Source organism: Geotrypetes seraphini, chromosome 1 (genome assembly GCF_902459505.1).
Source record: "Geotrypetes seraphini chromosome 1, aGeoSer1.1, whole genome shotgun sequence".
NCBI classification, from domain to species: Eukaryota; Metazoa; Chordata; class Amphibia; order Gymnophiona; family Dermophiidae; genus Geotrypetes; species Geotrypetes seraphini.
Window position 1 is genome coordinate 128,266,246 of NC_047084.1, and position 20,497 is coordinate 128,286,742.

The following is a 20,497-nucleotide window of genomic DNA, read 5'->3' on the forward strand; positions in this document are numbered from 1 at the left end:
GAAATAAATTCCTTTTTTTTCCAAAACAATAAAACGCAACGTGAGCCAACGATAATGAGCCCAGAAAAAAAACTCAAAACCGCAGGCACAGAAGGCACAAGTAAAGGAACTTCGTGCAGAGAGTTTCGAAGGCAATCTTCTTAGCTCTGTGGAAGAGAAAGAACTGAGGAGACACGCCGGGTGCATCGGGCGGGAAGGCAGTCGCGCATGCGTGGTGTGGGCAACTCGAAACTTCTAAAAGTTTCTACAAGCAAGTATGCTTGTGAGATGTCCGCATCGGGGCTCCGTTGGATGACGTCACCCACTAGTGAGAATACCTGCCTGCTTGTCCTGGGATAAAGTCAAATTCTTTGCTGCAAAACAGCAGTCAAACTTATCTTTATGCTGTTACAAGTTCATAAGCAAAGAACTTATCTTAATCCATGTCTCTGAGCATCAAGTTCAAGTTTCAAGTTTATTAGATGACTTGATCAATCGCTTAATCAAATATTCTAAGCGATGTACACTTCAAAATTTACAATTATTAAATATAAAAAATAAAACAAACAATACAGTACATATAATTACTTAAATAATGGGTAAGCATATATTTTTTGACTAAGTAATCATTGTTCAACTTGTATAAGAAGGTTGCTTAATGCAGGATGAGCGATTCTATATTATTCCAGTCTTAATATGGGGCACTTCCCAATTTGCAAACAGTTTGAATCCCTTAAAAACATGATGTTCAGCTGCATCATGCTGGAATCCAACCAAGCACCAAGTCTGTGGGACGTAGATGCAAGAGAGGGGTGGCATGTCTAGTGTTCCCCAGAGAGTCCATTAATGGTACTGAATGTAAAATGAGAAGCAAATCCAGATATTTAAGGGAAACTATTGGCCGAGAGCTTCCCTCACCACAGCTTCAATTCTGATGCATCAAAGGCAGCCTCAATCAAAAGCAAAAATTGCCTGGGAAAGATTAGACATGCCCACTTACTTGGCAGTTTTGTACTTTTCTCGGACAGCCTGTTGCGTGTGGGATGCTGCAGCGAGGTAGGTCTGATGGAGGTCTAAGACACAAGGCTTGAGGTTTTCATGAGTGTATCCTGTCATCTGGACCAAAGACTCAGGCTATAGGGAAAGAGGAACTTGTCAATTTGCAGAGAACTGTCCATTAGCAAGCAAGACATGTGGGAGAACCACCAAACCCAACTCAAGTCAAACATCCAAGCCCAAACTAGCCTATCAAAGAGTCAAATTTCAAAGCAAAATATTCCCTGCTCTCCTTAGTGAATTTTGTTTCCTAGAGACTGTGCAGACCAGGAGTCTAAACAGGAGATTAGATCGACAGTTTAAAAAAAACTTAAAACAATTTAATATACTTTTAAGTGAAATCTGATTTGTGCCATTTTCACTTCAGATCGGCAAAAAAACAAAACAAAACAAAAAAAACAGGCCACAATTATGAAATTTATGATAAACACCTACAAAAGAAACTTTGATGAAAATAATTAGTCTGAAAAGTAGGTGAAATAGAAGCGCCAAAGACTTATGGACCCTACGCACCACAAAGTTTTCTGCAGGCTAGCCCAACAGGTTTCCAAGGGATTAACCTACCAGCTACAGACCTAAGTCTGCTTCTCCACACAGAGAGAGCTTTCCCTGCAATAGCCACAAAACAGGGATCCCCCCCCCCCAGACAAACCCATAACTGAAAATAAGAAATAGAAATCAGAAAGACACCTTCTGGCTCACATGTAGAAGGAAAAACTGAAGGGCTAGCAGAGCCATCTGGAGAAGGAAGGAGTTGAAAAACTTGGAATGGATTCCTTCTGCACAGCTCATGAGCATGGGGGAGAATACCCTACTGCCCAGAATAACACGCCTATTACACTAGAAGGATTATCAGGCCTTGTGATGCTTTGCAGATACAGACATCGCTGGAGATGATCTCTTCATGTGATACTGACTTCTATATCCATTAGCAGCTAAACCCTCTCCTCCCTAGTCCCTCTCCCTTTCAATACGTACCCAGGCAGTCCCAGTGATTGTGTAGTTGGCCACAATTAACGCAGCAGCAGCAATAGCGGATGGCAAGTATTTCAGAAATGGGTCAGCATCAATCAGACTCAACTCTCCCAAGTACTGCAAAGGAATAAAATTAGAACACAATAGGTGAAGGTACAAATATATTTAAGTTTAGGATCTTTTGAGGCAAAAACATTACAAATAGTTGTTGTTATAAACAAGAGGTGGCAAAGAACCTCAAAAGTGACAGCATCAGTATTAGAATTCTTAGTTTCTTACATAAGAGCTGCCATACTGAGACAGACCAAATGTCAATCTAGCCCAGGATCCTGTTTCCAACAGTGGCCAACCCAGGTCAAACACCTGCCAAGATCCCAAAAGAGTAAAACAGATTTTATGCTGCTTATCCTAGAAATAAAGTTTCAAATTTATTTAAAAACTGATTTTAATGCATAGCATTTCTAAGCGTTGTACATGAATATAATGTGTGATACAATTAAATACATACGACAAACTCATGTAGACTTACAAAAAAGAAACATGAGAGAAGGGGGAAGAACTACAATATTTTTAGTAAGACATTTAAGAATTGAATAAAGGGTGGGGAAATGTAAATTAGTAAAAATAGTATTAAAAAAGTATTGTTAAAAAGTTGTTTTTTAAAAATTGACTGAGCTCTAGTCAAAAATATCAAAAGTGTCCTTGAAAAGAAAGGTTTTAAAAGGTTTCCTTAAAACCTATCTAGAATGGTCTCTTCCCTGAGATAGATGGTTAAGGTGTTCCAGAGTTGAGGAGCTGGAACTGAAAAGATCTCTGTAGGTCTTGTATTGATGATTTTTACGGATGGAATTGAAAGCAGTGGATTTTCCCAAAGTCCATCTTAATAATGGCTTATGGACTTAAGGAAGTTATTCAAACCTTTAATGCCTGCTAATTTAACTGCTTTCATCACATTCTCTGGCAGCAAACTCCAGAATTTAAATTATATGTCGAGTAAACAAATTCGGTTTGTTTTAAAGTCTACTACTTGGGATGGGGGGGGATCCTGTTCTTTGGACTTTGATGTTTTTGGCTATTGCTCATTGGTTTTGCTTCTTTGTATTTAGTTATTGATATGCAATAAAACATGTCCCTAGTCCTAGTATTTCTTCTCCGATTATAGTCTGTATTTGCCTGGTACTCCTAGTAACTTGCGTTCCAAAAGTTCATGCCGCCAATAATGGAATCCCCTAGTAGCAACAATTTTTTAGTACAGGCTTTCAGTGCATAAAACCACCCAGAAATGTGTGTGACAGTAGGCTCAGTTAGCTTACGATATACTACTACTAATTATTTCTATAGCGTTGAAAGGCATATGCAGCACTGTATATATGGCACAGAAGCGTCCATCCTCAACAGATGTTGCCCCTAAAGAATTCTTTTGCTGAATTAGAGATTCTCAAGGAAACGAAAAACCAAAACAAAACTTGATATGGAACCAGAACCAGTGAAGGTAGCCGAGGACACTCCCAAAGCAATGAAAAAGCTCAAACCAGAAAAAAAAAAAAATTGCTGCTAGGGGATTCTGCTATCAGAGGCATTAACCTTGGGACCCCACAACAGTGAAATGCCTTTCAGGGCCACCAGGCAAATACTGACTATAATCAGAGAAGAGACTAAGGATTCTAACCTTGATGTTATCCAGCTGAGAACAAATGACCAGGCCCAATAACCCATTTATACCACATAGTGCTTTCTGGGAGCCAAGGGAGGAGTTAAAACTTTTTGGTACACACCCTGTAGCTTTTTCTGAAGTACTACCTACATATGTCATTCACGGAAGAAAGTGAATATGAACAACTTGAAAAACTGAAGGTGGACAAAGCAATGGGACCTGACGGGATCCATCCCAGGATATTGAGGGAGCTCAGAGAAGTTCTGGCGGGTCCTATTAAAGATTTGTTCAACAAATCTTTGGAGACAGGAGTGATTCCTGGGGACTGGAGAAGAGTGGATGTGGTCTCTATTCACACAAGTGGTCGCAGAGATGAAGCGGGAAACTACAGGCCGTTAAGCCTCACTTCGGTTATGGGAAAAATAATGGAAGTGTTGCTGAAAGAAAGGATAGTAAAATTCCTAGAATCAAATGGTTATAGGATCCGAGGCAACATGGCTTTACTAAAGGTAAATCGTGCCAGACCAATCTGATTGAATTCTTTGATTGGGTGACTGGAAAATTGGATCAAGGGCATATGCTAGACGTAATTAAATTAGATGTCAGCAAAGTCTTTGACACGGTTCCTCATTGAAGGCTCTTGACTTAACTGATCGAGTTGACATGTATTACCTCTGCAAAATGCATTATCTTCTGCTATATGTATTATCTTCTGTCATAAGTAATATCTTCTGTGAAATTGTAATATCATAACTCTTCACTGTTCCTGTAACTTACTCCTATCCTTAAATGTAATTCTACTGGAATGTCCCAGATATTTTCTATATTGTAATCCGCCTAGAACCGCAAGGCACAGGCGGAATAGAAATCCGTAATGTAATGTAACAAACTTGATGGGCTGAAGTTAGGACTCAAAGTGGTGAACTGGATTAGAAACTGGTTGACGGACAGACGCCAGAGGGTGGAATTCGCTTGGAGGAGGGAAAGGAGTAGTGGAGTCCCTCAGGGATTAGTGCTGGGGCCGATCCTGTTCAATATGTTTATAAATGACATTGCCGAAGGGTTAGAAGGAAAAGTTTGCGTTTTTGCAAATGATACCAAGATTTGTAATAGAGTAGACACTGCGGATAGAGTGGAAAACATGAAAAAGGAGTTAGAATAATGGGCTATCTGGCAATTAAAATTCAATGCAAAGTGCAGAGTAATGCATTTGGGGATTAGAAATCGGAAGGTGAGAGGTTGATATACACGGATGGGAAGAGGGACCTTGGGGTGATAAGATCTAAAGGTGAAGAAACAGTGTGACAAGGCAGTGGCTGTTGTCAGATGGATGCTAGGCTGTATAGAGAGAGGCGTGACCAGTAGAAGAAAGAAGGTGTTGATGCCCCTGTACAGGTCGATGGTGAGGCCCCACTTGGAGTATTGTGTTCAATTTTGGGGACCATATCTGGCAAAGGACAAAGACTTGAAGCAGTCCAGAGGAAGGTGACAAAAATGGTAGGAGGTTTGTGACAGAAGACGTATGAGGGGAGACTGGAAGTCCTAAATATGTATACCCTAGACTAGAGGAAAGAAGGGATAGGGAAGATACGATTCAGACGTTCAAATACTTCAAAGGTATTAAGGTAGAACAAAATCTATTCCAGAAAAAGAGTGCATAATTTGCAGTTGATGGGTGGTAGATTCAAGAGTAATGTTAGGAAATTCTTCTTTATGGAGGGTGGTTGATGCGTGGAATGCGCTCCTGAGGGAGGTGGTGAAGAAAACTGTTGACAGAGTTCAAACAAGCATGGGATGAACACAGAGGATCTCTAATCAGAAAATAATGGGCATAAATTGAAGGAACTAAGGCCAGTATTGGGCAGGCTTCCACAGCTTGTGTCCCGTATATTGGCATTCAGTTGAGGACAGGCTGGGGAGGGTTTTGATGGCTGGGATGGTTAAGATGGGCTGGAGTGAGCTTTGATGGAGGCTCCAGTAGATAGAACCGAAGCACACTACTGGGCAGGGCTCTGGGTTTCTGGCCCAGAAATATCTAAGAAAAAGGACCATTTAAACTAAATTAAATTTATGGAGCATGTATGGTTAGGCAGACTGGATGGACCACTCGGGTCTTTATCTGCCATCATTTACTATGTTACTATGAGAAGGAAGACAGCAAATACCATGAAATTCAAAAAATGGTTCAAAGCCCATCACCAAGAAGGTTTCAGGTAACAGGTGCTGTCATACCTGCATGAATAAGGAGCAGTTTGTGCTCGTTGGGGCAACTCTGGGGGTGACTTATACCACTGATTTATGTCTGGCTTCCCCTACAGCTCCCAATCTCACCAGCTGTGAATGTCAGAGAAGCCTCGCTGTGGACTGCTAAATACATAAGTTCTTGTGTGGTTAAAGAGTGACTGGCTCCAGTGAATTAAACCATGGAACTGTACAACACAAGTTACAGCTATACACTGAAGTGTCATGAAATCACCTTCAAGACCTGAAGCAGAAACTTAGTCACCCAAGAATGGGAAGCCACACAAGTGATAATGGAAGATTAGGTTTATACCTTCGATAATCTTCTGTTAGTCCCTAGAGGATTTCATATGCTAGGTGTTCAATCCCAACTCAGTCTGGGTGCTACAGAAATCTTAAATCTTTTCAGAACACATGCTGCACTCCCCCGACGCTGTGCCATCGACTGAAAAATGCACCCAGCCTTCGAGATCTCTGCCGAAGCCAACAAGACCCTCTGGGGCAAACCCCAGCTCTTGTAAGAGCAGACGGAATGGCTCCTGTGACCAGGAAATGTTGGCCGAGGAAGACTTCCAGAACATTGGCGATTCCAGCCCCAAGGAGTGCCAAGAAAGGCAGAAAAAGCACTTCCTCGCAGTGGAATACTGCCGATAGAGAATGAGAACTAGAGCTCCCTCATAATGTAAATATGCCACCGCCACAGTGTCAAAGAACACTTGCGCCACCGGTTTTTTTAAGGGGTTGGAGAATGAGTAGCGCCAGCCAAAAGGTCAACCAACGTTGCGGACCAGAAGTCCACCATCCCTGAATGGAATGGGCCCCACAATGAACCCGCAACCCAACAGCATTCGTTCTAAGAGTTATCCACTTGGAAAGCTGAAGAAGCTAGCCCTAGCTGAGAGCCACCATCTCAAATTGCTGCTATCTGGCTCTGTCCAGGAGAGCAGCCGTTAAAGATGGAAAACCTCAGCAGAGATCATAAAGAGAAGAGGGACTCCCGTCAAGGGTGCATGGACACTCTGGCCTAGGGGATCGCCTTCAAGGAGGCTGCCCGAGCCCCAGAACCTGTAGATAAACCCAGGCCAAGAGAGCCGGATGAAAGTTCAGTCTATTCACACCGAAAAGAAATGCACAATTCCATCTGGAGACGAATAGAAGCCCTAGAAAATCCTGAACTCACCCATGCCTGCAGCAGAGACATTACCATCCCCAGTGATTTCGTACACCCAACGAGATGGAGTCTGCAGCACCCGCTGACCCAGGAAGGGTGAACATGGACCCCCTGTTAGCGGAATGCCGTCTCAATTACAATCACTGGGACAAAAGTGCCGGAGCCATTGCGAGGCCAAGGGGCAGAGCTGCGAACTGGAAATGCTGATGTGGAACATGGAAATATAGAACTCTGCGATGCTCTGGGGAGACTGAAATAAGGCGATAAACGTCTGGGAGATCCAAGGACACTAGAAACTCCCCTGGAGACATCAGCTAGCACAGTACTCTGTGGACCACTCGGAAAAGAGAAAGTCACAAAAAATGGGTGACCGTAGAACCAGAATGTCTCTTCAAATCACCAAGCCCTTCTGGCATTAAGTATAAGGAGCATCTGCCTAAGCCCTCATTCGTGGTACTGGAACAGGTTCAAGCATCCCAAAGACTAAGAGGTGATGCAGAATATTGCAGGCAAAGTAGGATTGACAAGTGTCCGATGAAAGTCAAATCCATTCTGACAAAACAGTAACAGTCATTAACTTTCCCCATTTTTTTTCTTAGCGATTTATGCAATTTTAAATATTTGTATCTGGTCAGTTTACAATAATAAGTATTTGTATATACACACACACACTAGTATTTTAGGCCGTTACATTAACGGATGCTAGAATATATGTCTGTCTTTTTCTGTGTCTCTCTCCCTGGCCCCCTTTGTCTGTCTTGTCTTTCTGTGTCTCTCCCTGCCCCTGTGTCTTTCTTCTTTTCTTTCTGTCTCCCTTCCTCCCGCTGTCTGTCTTTCTTTCTATCTGTCTCTCTCCCTGCCTCCTATGCAGCAGCATGTCTGCCCCCCCATTTCCCTGTGCAGCAGCCACAGCAGCATTCCCTCCCCCTCCATTTCCCTCCCCCCACACCACTTCCCTGTGCAGTAGCAGCGTTTCCCCTACCCCCCCTTTCCCTTCCCGAGATCGGGCCGGCTCCCTTAGTCCCTTACTGCCCCCCCTTCTCTTCCCGCGGTCCTGACAAACCTGCCGATTCCAGCAGCATCTGCAGCACTCTACACACGCTGCTTCGGGGCCTTCTACTGCCCTGATTTACTCTGGCACGTCCCTGATGACATCAGAGACGCAGCAGAGCAAATCAGGGTAGTAGAAGGCCCCAAAGCAGTGTGTGCAGAGTGCTGCAAACGCTTCTGGAGTCGGCAGGTTTGGTGTTGGAAGTCTTCTCCGATGCTGGTGAGATTCGATAGAGGAGCCGCGGCGGCAGCTAATAAACTGTCAGTCTGTCCGGAGCCGGCAAGCCCGCTGCGAGAGAGAGATAGATGCGTGGTAAGCGCGCATGTGCACTCTGCCGACCACGGAACTACAGATCAGGTAACACGCCGGTAAGAGTGCGCATGCGCGGCTAGGGTATTTATTATTGTAAACTGACCAGATACAAATAAACTTAAAACTAAGACAGCCTGCAAGTACTCCCCCTGTGTGGAAACCACGCCCGCTCCAGGCAACATCAGCAGGGGGGGGGGTGTGGAGTTGAGAATTCCTGGAATCAGAACCTATCCCTGACACCTGCAAGATAATGAAGAGCAGTGTTCTTCAACCTTTTTACACCTATGGACCAGCAGAAATAAAATAATTATTTTGTGGACCGGCATCGGTCCGCAGACTGGCGGTTGAAGAACACTGGGCTAAGTTGTGGGCCAGACTCTGCCCATCTCTACCCAATCTCCACCCCAGACCCTGCACCCATAGTCCTAATTGTAACACTATTTTTTCCATTCATTTTTCATATATACACACAATATAATCTTATTAACAAAGCACCGCAGACCGGCAGTTGAAGGACACAGTTTTGAGCCTGATGCACATGCCAGCCCTGTGGACCGGCAGGAAATTTCTGTGGACCGGCACCGGTCCATGGACCGGTGGTTGAAGAACACTGATGAAGAGAACTACGATACCCTCCAATACAGGGGGAAGGTCACAGGCTGCAGACAAAATGGAGGAGTTTCCCAACAAAACCAGCGCAAAACCCACCGAAAAAAATCTCCCAAAGCCTGCAAAGAGGCCCAAATCGTCCCAGCCGCTAAATCAAGAAAGCCAGCAGCAGTTGTTAAAGGAATCCCCACACTATCGGTGGTAAAGGAAACCTTATTTCTCTGACCGTTGGTGGCTGGGGAAATCCCTGTATGGGCAGTGAGGGAAGCCCAGTTTTCCCCACTGCCTGCTGCCGATGCACTGGAAGGAGAACCCTACTTGCTGGCACACCGTGAACACAAGCTGGCTGCATCGACTTTGAGTCTGGAGTACAATGAGCACTTTTTCCCTTTCAAGTGCTTATTGCGCAATATGCGACTAAGCTACAAGAAAAAGTGCTGGTTAGTAATAAAAACAATTAAGAGACAATTGAAGGCTTCCCTTCAGACCAGCACTGACTCAAGATTATTATTTTTTTTTTTTACTACAGACGCCACTGGCTCTAAGTCATATGCCTTGCCTATATGGGTGGCAAGGCTTACAGCTGAGGAACCTCTACAGAAAAAATTTTGGAGAGGTAGAGGAAATGGGGGAGGGGAAAGGGTCCCCCCCCCAAGCTCAGTCTGGCACCAGAGATGGGGGACCAGAAAGCCACTAAACAAAGTCCAACAGCCCTACACTAAACCAGGAAGACTGCAATAGCTTACCACCACCTGCTGGAGACAGAGTAGACTGATTGTACTTGGGACTGCACAGCCCACTTATACTACAGCCAAAAGTTTGTATCTCAGTCTCTTCTTGCTGGTCATGGTGAGCTATCGGTTTCTGTGCTGGTCTGGAGAGATGATGAAGAACAATAATGATCTTAATAATGTTATCCCCAAGTCCCAACTACCCATTAACCATTAGCTATCAAATCACACTAGGCTGCCTGCCTCTCCCAAGTATAGATTAACAGGACCTACTTACCATGCTTAAATACTGGACTTTGGCAGTAAGTGGATAACACTGGAAGTACTGAGTAAGGAACTGGTGGACAGTGGGAGCAGCCAAGTCAAAGGACAAGACCTTGAGGATCAAGTGCTCCATCTTCAACACCTGCTTCTTTGTGTAGGTGTCATCTGTGATGTACACAAACTCAGCAACTTCAGGGGGATAGATTTCTTCAAACTTTCTAAAGAGTTATTTTAAAGGAGGGAAATGTTAGTGTCTACTGGCAGCAGAAGGAATAATTATTTTTCTAGCAGCTAAGTTTTCAGGCAAGTCCCGTTCCCACCCTTCTACTTACGAGGCCAGCAGCATTGCAGCTGTGCCCACAAGCTGAAGTTTCCCCCTCAGCACAGACATAGAAGAGAGGAACCTATCAATGTAATTCACAGCCAGATACAGCGTCTCACTCTGCAGCTGGTACTCCTCGCCAACCTCCACAAGCCAGTCAATCAAGATGGCTCTCATACTGCTCGTTATGTCTGGTTGCTTCTTCATGTAACCCACTTTAGGCTTGCAGGCAACCTAATGAAAAGTGAGAGGGCAAACAAAGATGTTTTAAAAGAAAAAAAACAAATAGCTGACTTTTGAACAGAACTTCTGCCAACAGCCTCAAATATGGAAATGCAGGACAAGTAATTCAATACAAGGTCTCGCCTTTTCTCCTGTGGACCCAAGAGCCATAACTTCAGTAATGCTGCAATAAAGTTACCTAGAAACATAGTAAATGACGGCAGAGAAAAACCTGGCTAGCAAGTTAAGCCCTTTTATAAGTTATATTGAAGAGATTCTGTTTCAGTTTCCATCAAAGGTTACCAACTTAGAGCTAAAATGGTCAAGCCTTAGGACCGATACCGGGTCCCAGTTTTGTGTCAAAGATCTGACAAGTAGCAACTTCAGCACCCAGGTTCAAGAGAATTACCATATTTTCATACAATGTGGACATTATACATATGTTTTTACAAACTGACTTCTCCCTACACCCTATACAAAGCCCCCTCTCATATAGCAGAGTCCTCTGTGTGCCAGGCTCTCTTCCTCCCCTCCGCTGCCTTTGGTTTCCCTGCAGCCTTCTGTTTAAATAATGTCCCAGCAGGGACTCGCAGACAGCCTTGTGAGTTACCAGGCTCTCCTCCTTCACATGCCACTGTCATCTCCTTACCTTCTGGCTACATGAGCTTACTGTCTGCTTCCTCCTCTTTAAAGAATCCAGAAGGGACTCAGCCTTATACATCACTGGGGTCTTGCTGCCTGTATAAGCATACAGAGACAGCAAAGCCCCAGTGACGCATAAGGCTGCCTGTGAGTTCCCACTGCAGCAGATTTTAAGGAGGGGGAGGGGGGGGGGGGGGAGAACAGACAGCAAGGAGCTCAAATGCAGCCAAAGGGAAAGAAACCATGCATGTTAAGAGGGGAGCCTGAAGGCAGCAGCCCCACTACTGGCCTAAGCAGGAAGATGGGGAAAGCTGAGGTGTAGAAATGCTCATGGAATTCAACAAAGACTCCAGGGTATTTCACATTTAACATGTGCGCATTATACTTGTCTGCATTGAGATTTTTTACATCCTTACCCAATTTGAGCGTGTTATATGCATGAAAATATAGTAGACCTTGGTTAGGGGGCCAGAGTCCATTATTATAATGGCTGGCAAGTGTGGAAAGGGACAATAATGGTGGGAGAACCCCAGGCAGCTGTGAAAGATGGATTGTAGTGCCAAAAAGTGTTGTGCTGGAAGCCCGAAAGGGGACAGGATTTGATATACCATCTTTCTGTGGTTACAATCCAACGAAAACAAAGAGCTGCTGAGCTCAAGCAAGTATGCAATACCTAAGCCTGAAATATTTTGAAGAAACTTATGTACCAATGTTTGTGCACTTTTGCTTGCTTATTGCCCTTTTAAAGGGCAGCTGGGTATCCTCTCCAGTCTTTGTGCAGGTGAACAGCCCTGATCACATTAGCTCACCAGGACTCGGGCTGGTACCAAGTGTTAAACTTTAGGCACATGAAAAATTTCCAGCCTTGCACCTGTACATACACCATGCATTCAGGCTAAAGTATCAAATATTAAACCATTTTCTTGTCTTTACAGTAAAAAACACAAACCCACCACACACATGTCTTTTTTTTTTTAGTTTTGCTAGGCCAGTCAAGACCAACAGACTGAGTCCTTCCACCAGCAGCTGGAGATAAAGAAACTGAACTATTCCAGTTACCACCACCAGTATAAGGGCTGATGCAGTCTGAATCCTTTAGTATGCTTTTGCTAAAGCAGAACAAAGCAAGTTATTATCCAAACTTTAAAGCCCCTTAGATAACACCTATAGAACATGGAGAGCGCAGGTACAACTTGAAAGAAAACCTTACTAGGTCAGACCAATGGTCCATTAAGCCCAGTAACCCCTTCTCACGGTGGCCAATCCAGGTCACTAGTACCTGGCCAAAACCCAAGGAGTAGCAATATTCCATGCTACCAGTCCAGGGCAAACAGTGGTCTCCCCCATGTCTTTGTCAATAACAGACTATGGACTTTTCCTCCAGGAACTTGTCCAAACCTTTCTTAAAACCAGCTACACTATCTGCTCTTACCACATCCTCTGGCAATGCATTCCAGAGTTTAACTATTCTCCGAGTGAAAAACAATTTCCTCCTAGTGGTTTTAAAAAGTATTTCCCTGTAACTTCATTAAGTGTCCCCTAGTCCTTGTAATTTTTGGCGGAGTGGAAAAAAAAAAAAAAAAGATCCACTTGTACCCATTCTATTCCACTCAGGATTTTGTAGACTTCAGTCCTATCTCCCCTCAGCCGTCTCTTTTCCAAGCTGAAGAGCCCTAACCGTTACAATCTTTCCTCATACGAGAGGAGGTCCATCCTCTTTATCATCTTGGTTGCTCTTCTCTGAACCTTTTCTAGTGCTACTTTATCTTTGAGATAAGGAGACCAGAAATGAGCGCAGTACTCCAGATGAGGTCGCACCATGGAGCGAGCGATACAGGGGCATTATAACATTCTTAGTCTTGTTAACTACCCTTTTTTAATAATTGCTAGCATCTTCTTTGCTTTTTTGGCCGCTGCCACACATTGGGCGGAAGGTTTCATCGTATTGTCTATGATGATACCCAGATCATTTTCTTGGGCACTAATCCCCAAGGTGGACCCTAGCATCCAGTAACTGTGATTCAGGTTATTCTTCGCATGTGCATCACTTTGCATTTGTCCACATTAAATTTCATCTGCTATTTGAACGCAGAGTCTTCCAATTTCCTAAGGTCCGCCTGCAATTTTTCACAATCCGCATGTGCTTTAACAACTTTGAACAGTTTACACTTCTCCCTCCGTATTCACTATGAAAGGGGATTAACGGACCCGTGAATACAGAAAAACCGCAAATAACTTTTTCATATGTTATTTGCTGTTTTCTATTAAAAACCATCGTAAATATGGCAAAAAACCACGAATAACATGGTGGGAGACCTGGCCTGTTCCTGAAGGAGAGGCAAAACACGGTGAAGAAAGTGCTGGGAATCGGCGATTTTCTCTGTAAATGCTTGGAATCAGCGATTTCTCTATGCAAGCTGACTTAGTTTGGAAGGAGGAGCCAGCAAGCTAAAAACCACAAATAGTCGAAACCGCGATTACGGAAGGAGAAGTGTAGTGTCATCTCCAAATTTAAATCACCTCACTCTGTTATAGTGTGACATTGTGAGCTTACTATACTTGCATACAGTTATATTACAGTGGAGGTTTCCCTCTCTGCTCATCCGGCGGTTTCCAGATTCATGAAAGGAATTTTCAATGTCAAGCCTCTTCTCAAACCGCCTCCAGTGGTTTGGGATCTCAATGTTGTTCTTCTTCAATTGATGAAGCCTCCATTTGAACCAATGTCCAAGGCTCATCTGAAGTATCTCACATCTCACTTGGAAAGTGGTGTTTCTCATTGCCCTCACTTCTGCTCGACGAGTCAGTGAGCTACAAGCTATTGTTACTGATCCACCTTTCACTGTCTTCCATCATGACAAGGTGGTCCTCCGTACTCATCCTAAATTGCTCCCAAAAGTGGTATCAGAATTTCATCTCAACCAATCCATTGTTCTTTCCAAAGCCTCATTCTCTTCCTGGAGAATCAGCCCTTTATACTCTGGACTGTAAATGTGCTTTGGACTTCTACTTGGAATGCACCAAACCACACAGAACTGCTCCTCAACTTTTTGTCTCCTTTGATCCAAACAAGTTGGGATATCCAATCTCTAAGCGCACCATCTCCAACTGGATGGCTGCTTGTATCTCTTTCTGCTATGCCCAGGCTGGATTACAACTACAGTCAAGTCACAGCCCATAAAGTCAGAACAATGGCAGCTTTAGTAGCTTTCCTCTGATCCACTCCTATTGAGGACATTTGCAAAGCTGGTCCTCGGTTCATACTTTCACTTCTCATTATTGTCTGGATGTTTTTTCCAGACGGGATGGCCATTTTGGCCAGAGAGTATTACAAAATTTATTCTCCTAAATTGCCAACACTCCAACCACCCATTCTGGTTAGCTTGGAGGTCACCCATATGCGAGAATAGGCTGCCTGCTTGTCTTGGGATAAAGCACAGTTAATTACGTAAAGCAATGTTACGTACCGTAACAGTTGTTATCCAGGGACAGCAGGCAGCTATTCTCACTAGTGGGTGATGTCATCCAACGGAGCCCCGATGCGGACATCTCACAAGCATACTTGCTTGTAGAAACTTTTAGAAATTTCAAGTTGCCCATACCGCGCATGCACGAGTGCCTTCCCGCCCGATGCACCGGGCGTGTCTCCTCAGTTCAGATAGCTAGCAGAGAAGCCAACCCAGGGGACGTGAGAATAGCTGCCTGCTGTCCCTGGATAACAACTGTTACGGTAAGTAACATTGCTTTATCCCAGGACAAGCAGGCAGGTATTCTCACTAATGGGTGACCTCCAAGCTAACCACAATGGGATGGAGGGAGAGTTGGAAACTAAGGAGAATAAATTTTGTAACACTGTTTGGCCAAACTGTCCATCCTGCCTGGAGAAGGTATCCAGACAATAGTGTGAAGTGAAGGTATGAATCGAGGACCAAGTGGCAGCTTTACAAATCTCCTCAATCGGTGTCGATTTGAGGAAAGCTACAGAGGCTGCCATTGCTCTGACTTTATGGGCTGTGACTTTACTGTGAAGGGGTAATCCAGCCTGGTCATAGCAGAAAGAGATACAAGCCGCCATCCAGTTGGAGATGGTGCGCTTAGAGATAGGGCGTCCCAACTTGTTCGGATCGAAGGAGATGAAAAGTTGAGGAGCAGTCCTGTGAGGCTTGGTGCGTTCCAGGTAGAAAGCCAAAGCACGTTTACAGTCCAAAGTGTGAAGAGCTGATTCTCCAGGATGAGAATGCGGCTTTGGAAAAAACACAGGAAGAACAATGGATTGATTCAGATGAAATTCCGAGACCACTTTGGGGAGGAATTTGGGATGAGTGCGAAGGACCACCTTGTCATGATGAAACACTGTAAAGGGCTGATCTGCAACCAATGCTTGAAGTTCACTCACTCGATGGGCAGAAGTGAGGCCAATGAGAAGCACCACTTTCCAAGAGGAGCCTTGTTAAGAGGTTCAAATGGAGGCTTCATAAGCTGAGAAAGAACAACATTGAGGTCCCAAACCACTGGGGGCGGTTTGAGGGGAGGATTTACATGGAAAAGTCCTTTCATGAATCTGGAAACCACAGGATGCGCAGAAAGAGGTTTCCCTTGAAGAGGCTGGTGGAAAGCAGTAATTGCACTAAGATGGACTCTGATCGATGTAGACTTGAGGCCAGAGTGAGACAGGTGCAAAAGATAGTCCAAAACCGAGGACAAGAGGGCATGTTGAGGCTTCTTGTGCTGAGAAACATACCAAGTAGAGAATCTAGTCCATTTCTGGGAATAGCTTTGTCTAGTAGCAGGCTTCCTTGAAGCTTCCAAAACATCCTGCACAGCTGGTGAAAACTGAAAGGGAGTTACGCTGAGAGTAACCAAGGTGTCAGGTGTAGCGACTGCAGGTTGGGATGAAGCAGAGATCCCTGATGCTGCGTAAGCAGAAACGGAAACACTGGTAGAAGGAAGGGCTCCCTGCGGCTGAGTTGCAGAAGGAGGGAGTACCAAGGTTGCATGGGCTACCGAGGCGCAATCAGAATCATGGTGGCCCGGTCGGACTTGAGCTTGACCAGAGTCTTTTGAATGAGAGGAAACGCATACAGAAAGATTCCCCCAGTCCAGAAGAAAAGCATCTGCCTCGAGACGATGAGGAGTGTAGATCCTCGAGCAGAACTGAGGCAGTTTGAAGTTGTGGGGAGCTGCAAAGAGGTCTATCTGAGGATTTCCCCACAGGGAGAAGATGTGATGTAGGGGCGTGGAATGGAGAGTCCATTCGTGAGGCTGCAGAAGACGACTCAAGTTGGCCGCCAAGGCATTGTCCGCCCCCTGAATGTAGACAGCTTTGAGGAAGGTGTTGTGGCGAATCGCCCAATCCCAAACTTTCAGAGCTTCCTGACAGAGGGAGGCCAATCCCGTGCCTCCCTCTTGTTGACATAATACATGGCGACCTGATTGTCCGTGCGAATGAGGACCACCATGTCGTGTAGCAGATGCTGAAAAGCAGTGAGAGCATTGAAAATCGCCCTGAGTTCCAGGAGATTGATATGGCACAGACGATCTGCACTCGTCCAATAGCCCTGGGTGCGGAGACCGTCCAGATGAGCCCCCCAAGCATAGTTCAAGGAGTCGGTCGTGAGGACCTTCTGATGGGTAGGCATGTGAAACAGCAAATCTCTGGAAAGATTGGAAGAGAGCATCCACCAGCGAAGCGACTGCAGCAGAGCAGGAGTGACCTGAATGTGGCGAGTCAGAGGGTCGGAGATCTGCGACCATTGAGAAGCCAGAGTCCACTGAGGAATCCGCAGGTGAAGTCTGGCAAAAGGAGTCACGTGAACCGTAGAGGCCATGTGGCCCAGGAGCACCGTCATGTGTCTCGCCAAGATGGAAGGGCGAGAAGAGACCGAGTGACAAAGATGAAGAAGAGCCGCTAGGTGCTGAGGAGGAAGGAACGCTCCGAGTTGAATAGTATCCAGAAGAGCTCCGATGAAGGGAAGAGTCTGTGAAGGTTGAATATGGGATTTGGGAAAGTTGATCTCGAATCCCAGACTCTGCAGAAACCAGATTGTCCTCTGAGTGGCCCGGACGGCCCCCTGAGACGTGGAATCCTTGATGAACCAGTCGTCGAGGTAGGGAAACACCTGCAGACCATGGTTCCTGAGTGCTGCGGCCACCACAACCAGGCACTTGGTGAAGACTCTGGGAGACGAAGCTAGGCCAAAAGGGAGCACTCTGTACTGAAGATGAAGGTGTCCCACCTGAAATCTGAGGTATTGATGGGAGGCCGGATGGATGGGAATATGTGTAGGCCTCCTTGAGATCCAGGGAGCATAACCAGTCATTCTGCTCGAGGGGATAGAGAGAAGCCAGGGTCAACATGCGAAACTTCTCCCTGACCAGGAACTTGTTGAGCACCCTGAGGTTCAAAATAGGACGCAGGTTGCCCGTCTTCTTCGGAACAAGGAAGTACCGGGAGTAAAAACCCTTGTTCTGTTGGTCCACAAGGACCGGCTCGACGGCACGAAGCCAGAGCAAAGCCTGAGCTTCCTGAAGAAGAAGGGTGGTCTGGGTTAAGTTGGAAGGATACTCTCTTGGAGGATGTTCCGGAGGAACTTGATGGAACTGAAGAGAGTATCCCTCTCTTACGATGGAAAGGACCCAGAGGTCGGTGGTAATAGTCGTCCATCGATGGTAAAAATGATGGAGACGATCTCCGATGGGAAAAAGCGGGGAGGGCAGAACGATGGAAGTTAAACTCCCTACCAGACAGTCAAAAAGGCTGGGGAGCCTTTGGGACAGCAGAAGGTTGAGGCTTTTGTTGGGACTTCTGCTGATGCTGTCTCTTCACAGACGGGCGGATGGTGGGTGCCTGCTTCGGCGGGTAGCGCCTCTGATAAATCATAGGCGGACGAGACATAGGCTTGGGCTTCTGGCGGGGAATAGATTGAAAAGATTTTTCATGTTTGGATAGCTTCTCCGTTGCCGTCTCGATGGACTCGTCGAAAAGGTCTGCTCCCGCACAGGGAACGTTCGCTAGCCTGTCCTGGAGATTCGGGTCCATGAAGTAACGCCACTTATTTTACCTCATTGGAATGACTATGAGACAGCATTGTATGTTCTAAAAACAGACAATATTTATTTATTGTTAGTATAAAAGATTACAAAAATGGCAGTAGCAAAGGCGTAGTAAATTTATTGTCAGTTCAGGATATGCAATGGAGAGCAGAACTAACACTCATATGCTTAGCAGGGGGCTAGCAGTTCCCTGCAGCATAAGTAAGCAAATCTCTCTCGCTCTACCTAGAATACACGTGTTTTTTATACAGAGCAATTCTTCCTTTGTTCCAAGAAAGTCCATCCCTGAATTCTGGTTATGTAATTCCCTATTGGTACATAAAATAATGTATAGCTAACTCCTCCTCTCCGTCCATGCCTCTCTCACCTCCACCACCCTCCCTAGTAAAAGAGGGGCCTTGCAGAAACGGAGAACTCTTGGTAAACTTTCTTCTTTCAGCACTGAGACATGTAGCTGCTAATTAGTGGTTTTACAATTCTGTGCATATTCGGGATGGTGTCCTTGTAAGATGAAAAGTTGGCAAAGGTGACCTTTCAACAATCCAGCTGCTTGGTTCCCATAACATGGTTCAGAGACAGGGAGCAAATGTTTTGGTACCAAGTTCTCTCATCTCGTTACACCCACATGAGCAGGGCTCCTTGCTCATTATAAAAGTTTTATGGCTTTCTATGGTGCCTGGCATATGTAGCCATACAGCACTGATAACAGTTCAGCAGAACCTTGAAGGGATATCCTCCCAGCAGGGAATGGAAACAAGAACATCATTGTTAGCATTGCAAAGGCTGCAGATGTTTACAGACAGCAAGGTACTGGCTATGGGAAAATATATGTCTGTAGTGTCCAGCATACACAAGTGAGAATATAGGTCTGTAGTGTCCAGTTGAATCATCTGTATGTCCAGGTTATCCAATGTCATCCATATCAATGGTCCGAAGCCACGCCAAGCGTCTCATGGCCACCGAACAAGCAGCAGCTCTGGACGAGAGTTCAAAAGCATCTTAAGACGATTGCATCATCTGCAGGCGGAGTTGGGACAACGACGCCAGTACCTCCGAGTACTCGAAGCGAGCCTGAGAGTCCAGATAGGGTAAAAACTTTTGAAGAATGGAGAGAAAAAACTCAAAGTAGGTCGCAAAATGAAAGCTGTAATTTAGGACTCGAGAAGCCATCATCGAGTTCTGGTAGATGCGCCTGCCAAATCTGTCCATGGTTTTGCCTTCCCGGCCAGGAGGAGTGGAGGCATAGACCTGGGAGGGATGAGACCGCTTCAGGGAGGATTCAACCAATAGGGACTGGTGAGAGAGCTGCACCCCGTCGAAGCCCTTATGGTGCGGTACCTGGCATCCAACTTCCCTGGGACCGCGGGAATGGAGTATGGAGTCTCGAAGCATCTCATGAAAGTCTGGTCCAGAAGATTATGTAGAGGCAGACGTAGAGACTCAGCAGGAGGTTGAGGAAGATGCATCGTCTCCAAATATTCCTTAGAAAACTTGGAACCCGAATCCAGGGTGATGTCCAGATCCACCGCCATCTGCCTCAGGAAGGACGAGAAAGACAACTGGTCCGCCAGGGCCGAGCCTCGAGACGGGCTCGAAGAAGATGAGGGTGCCTGGTCCGTCGAGGATCGGCAGGGGGAGAACGAACCCCCGCAGTCTTCGAGTTCTGGCATAGGAAGAGGAGGTGAGTACTCCGGTGAAAACTCCCGAAAAGGTTGCTTACGACGAGGCGAGGCTTGCCTCGATAGACAACCGGAGCTGTGTCGAGAAGCAGGCCTCGAGCGTCGAGGCGCGCGAAGCCCAGACTAGAGAGCTGCACGGGAACGGGGATGACGGGAATCCCGCGGGACCCGCGGGTTCCCCCTTTGGGTCACGGGGATCCCGTGGGGACGCCCCCTAGGGTCGCGGGGATCCCGTGGGGACGCCCCCTAGGGTCGCGGGGTTCCTGCGGGGTTGGATCGCAGCGGGATTGGTCGAGCCGCGAGGGTAGTCTCCTTCTCCTTACCTGCCCTGTCGCAGCACACATCCGAACGGAAATCTTCCCGATGTCAGCGCTGACGTCGGAGGGAGGGCTTAAGCAAAGCCCTCCCTTCCTCCGACGTCAGCGCTGACATCAGGAAGACTTCCGGTCGGCTGTGTGCGGCAGGGCAGGTAGGAAGAAGGCAATGGCGTACGAAAGAGGGGGGGAGGGGGCGGACCGCCCCGGAGAATGTGCACA

At 46.0% G+C, this 20,497-nt stretch overlaps 1 protein-coding gene across 1 annotated transcript in view; it reads right to left on the reverse strand.

The window, feature by feature from the left end:
* Positions 1–20,497, reverse strand: part of CCNA2 (cyclin A2) — a 66,977-nt gene that overhangs the window by 28,497 nt on the left and 17,983 nt on the right. The window contains exons 4-7 of the mRNA XM_033938364.1: positions 10,376–10,599; positions 10,057–10,261; positions 2,014–2,127; positions 980–1,113 (exon numbers count right to left, since the gene is read on the reverse strand). Of these exons, the coding sequence (XP_033794255.1) occupies positions 980–1,113; positions 2,014–2,127; positions 10,057–10,261; positions 10,376–10,599 (677 nt within the window). The remainder of the gene's footprint in view (positions 1–979; positions 1,114–2,013; positions 2,128–10,056; positions 10,262–10,375; positions 10,600–20,497) is intronic.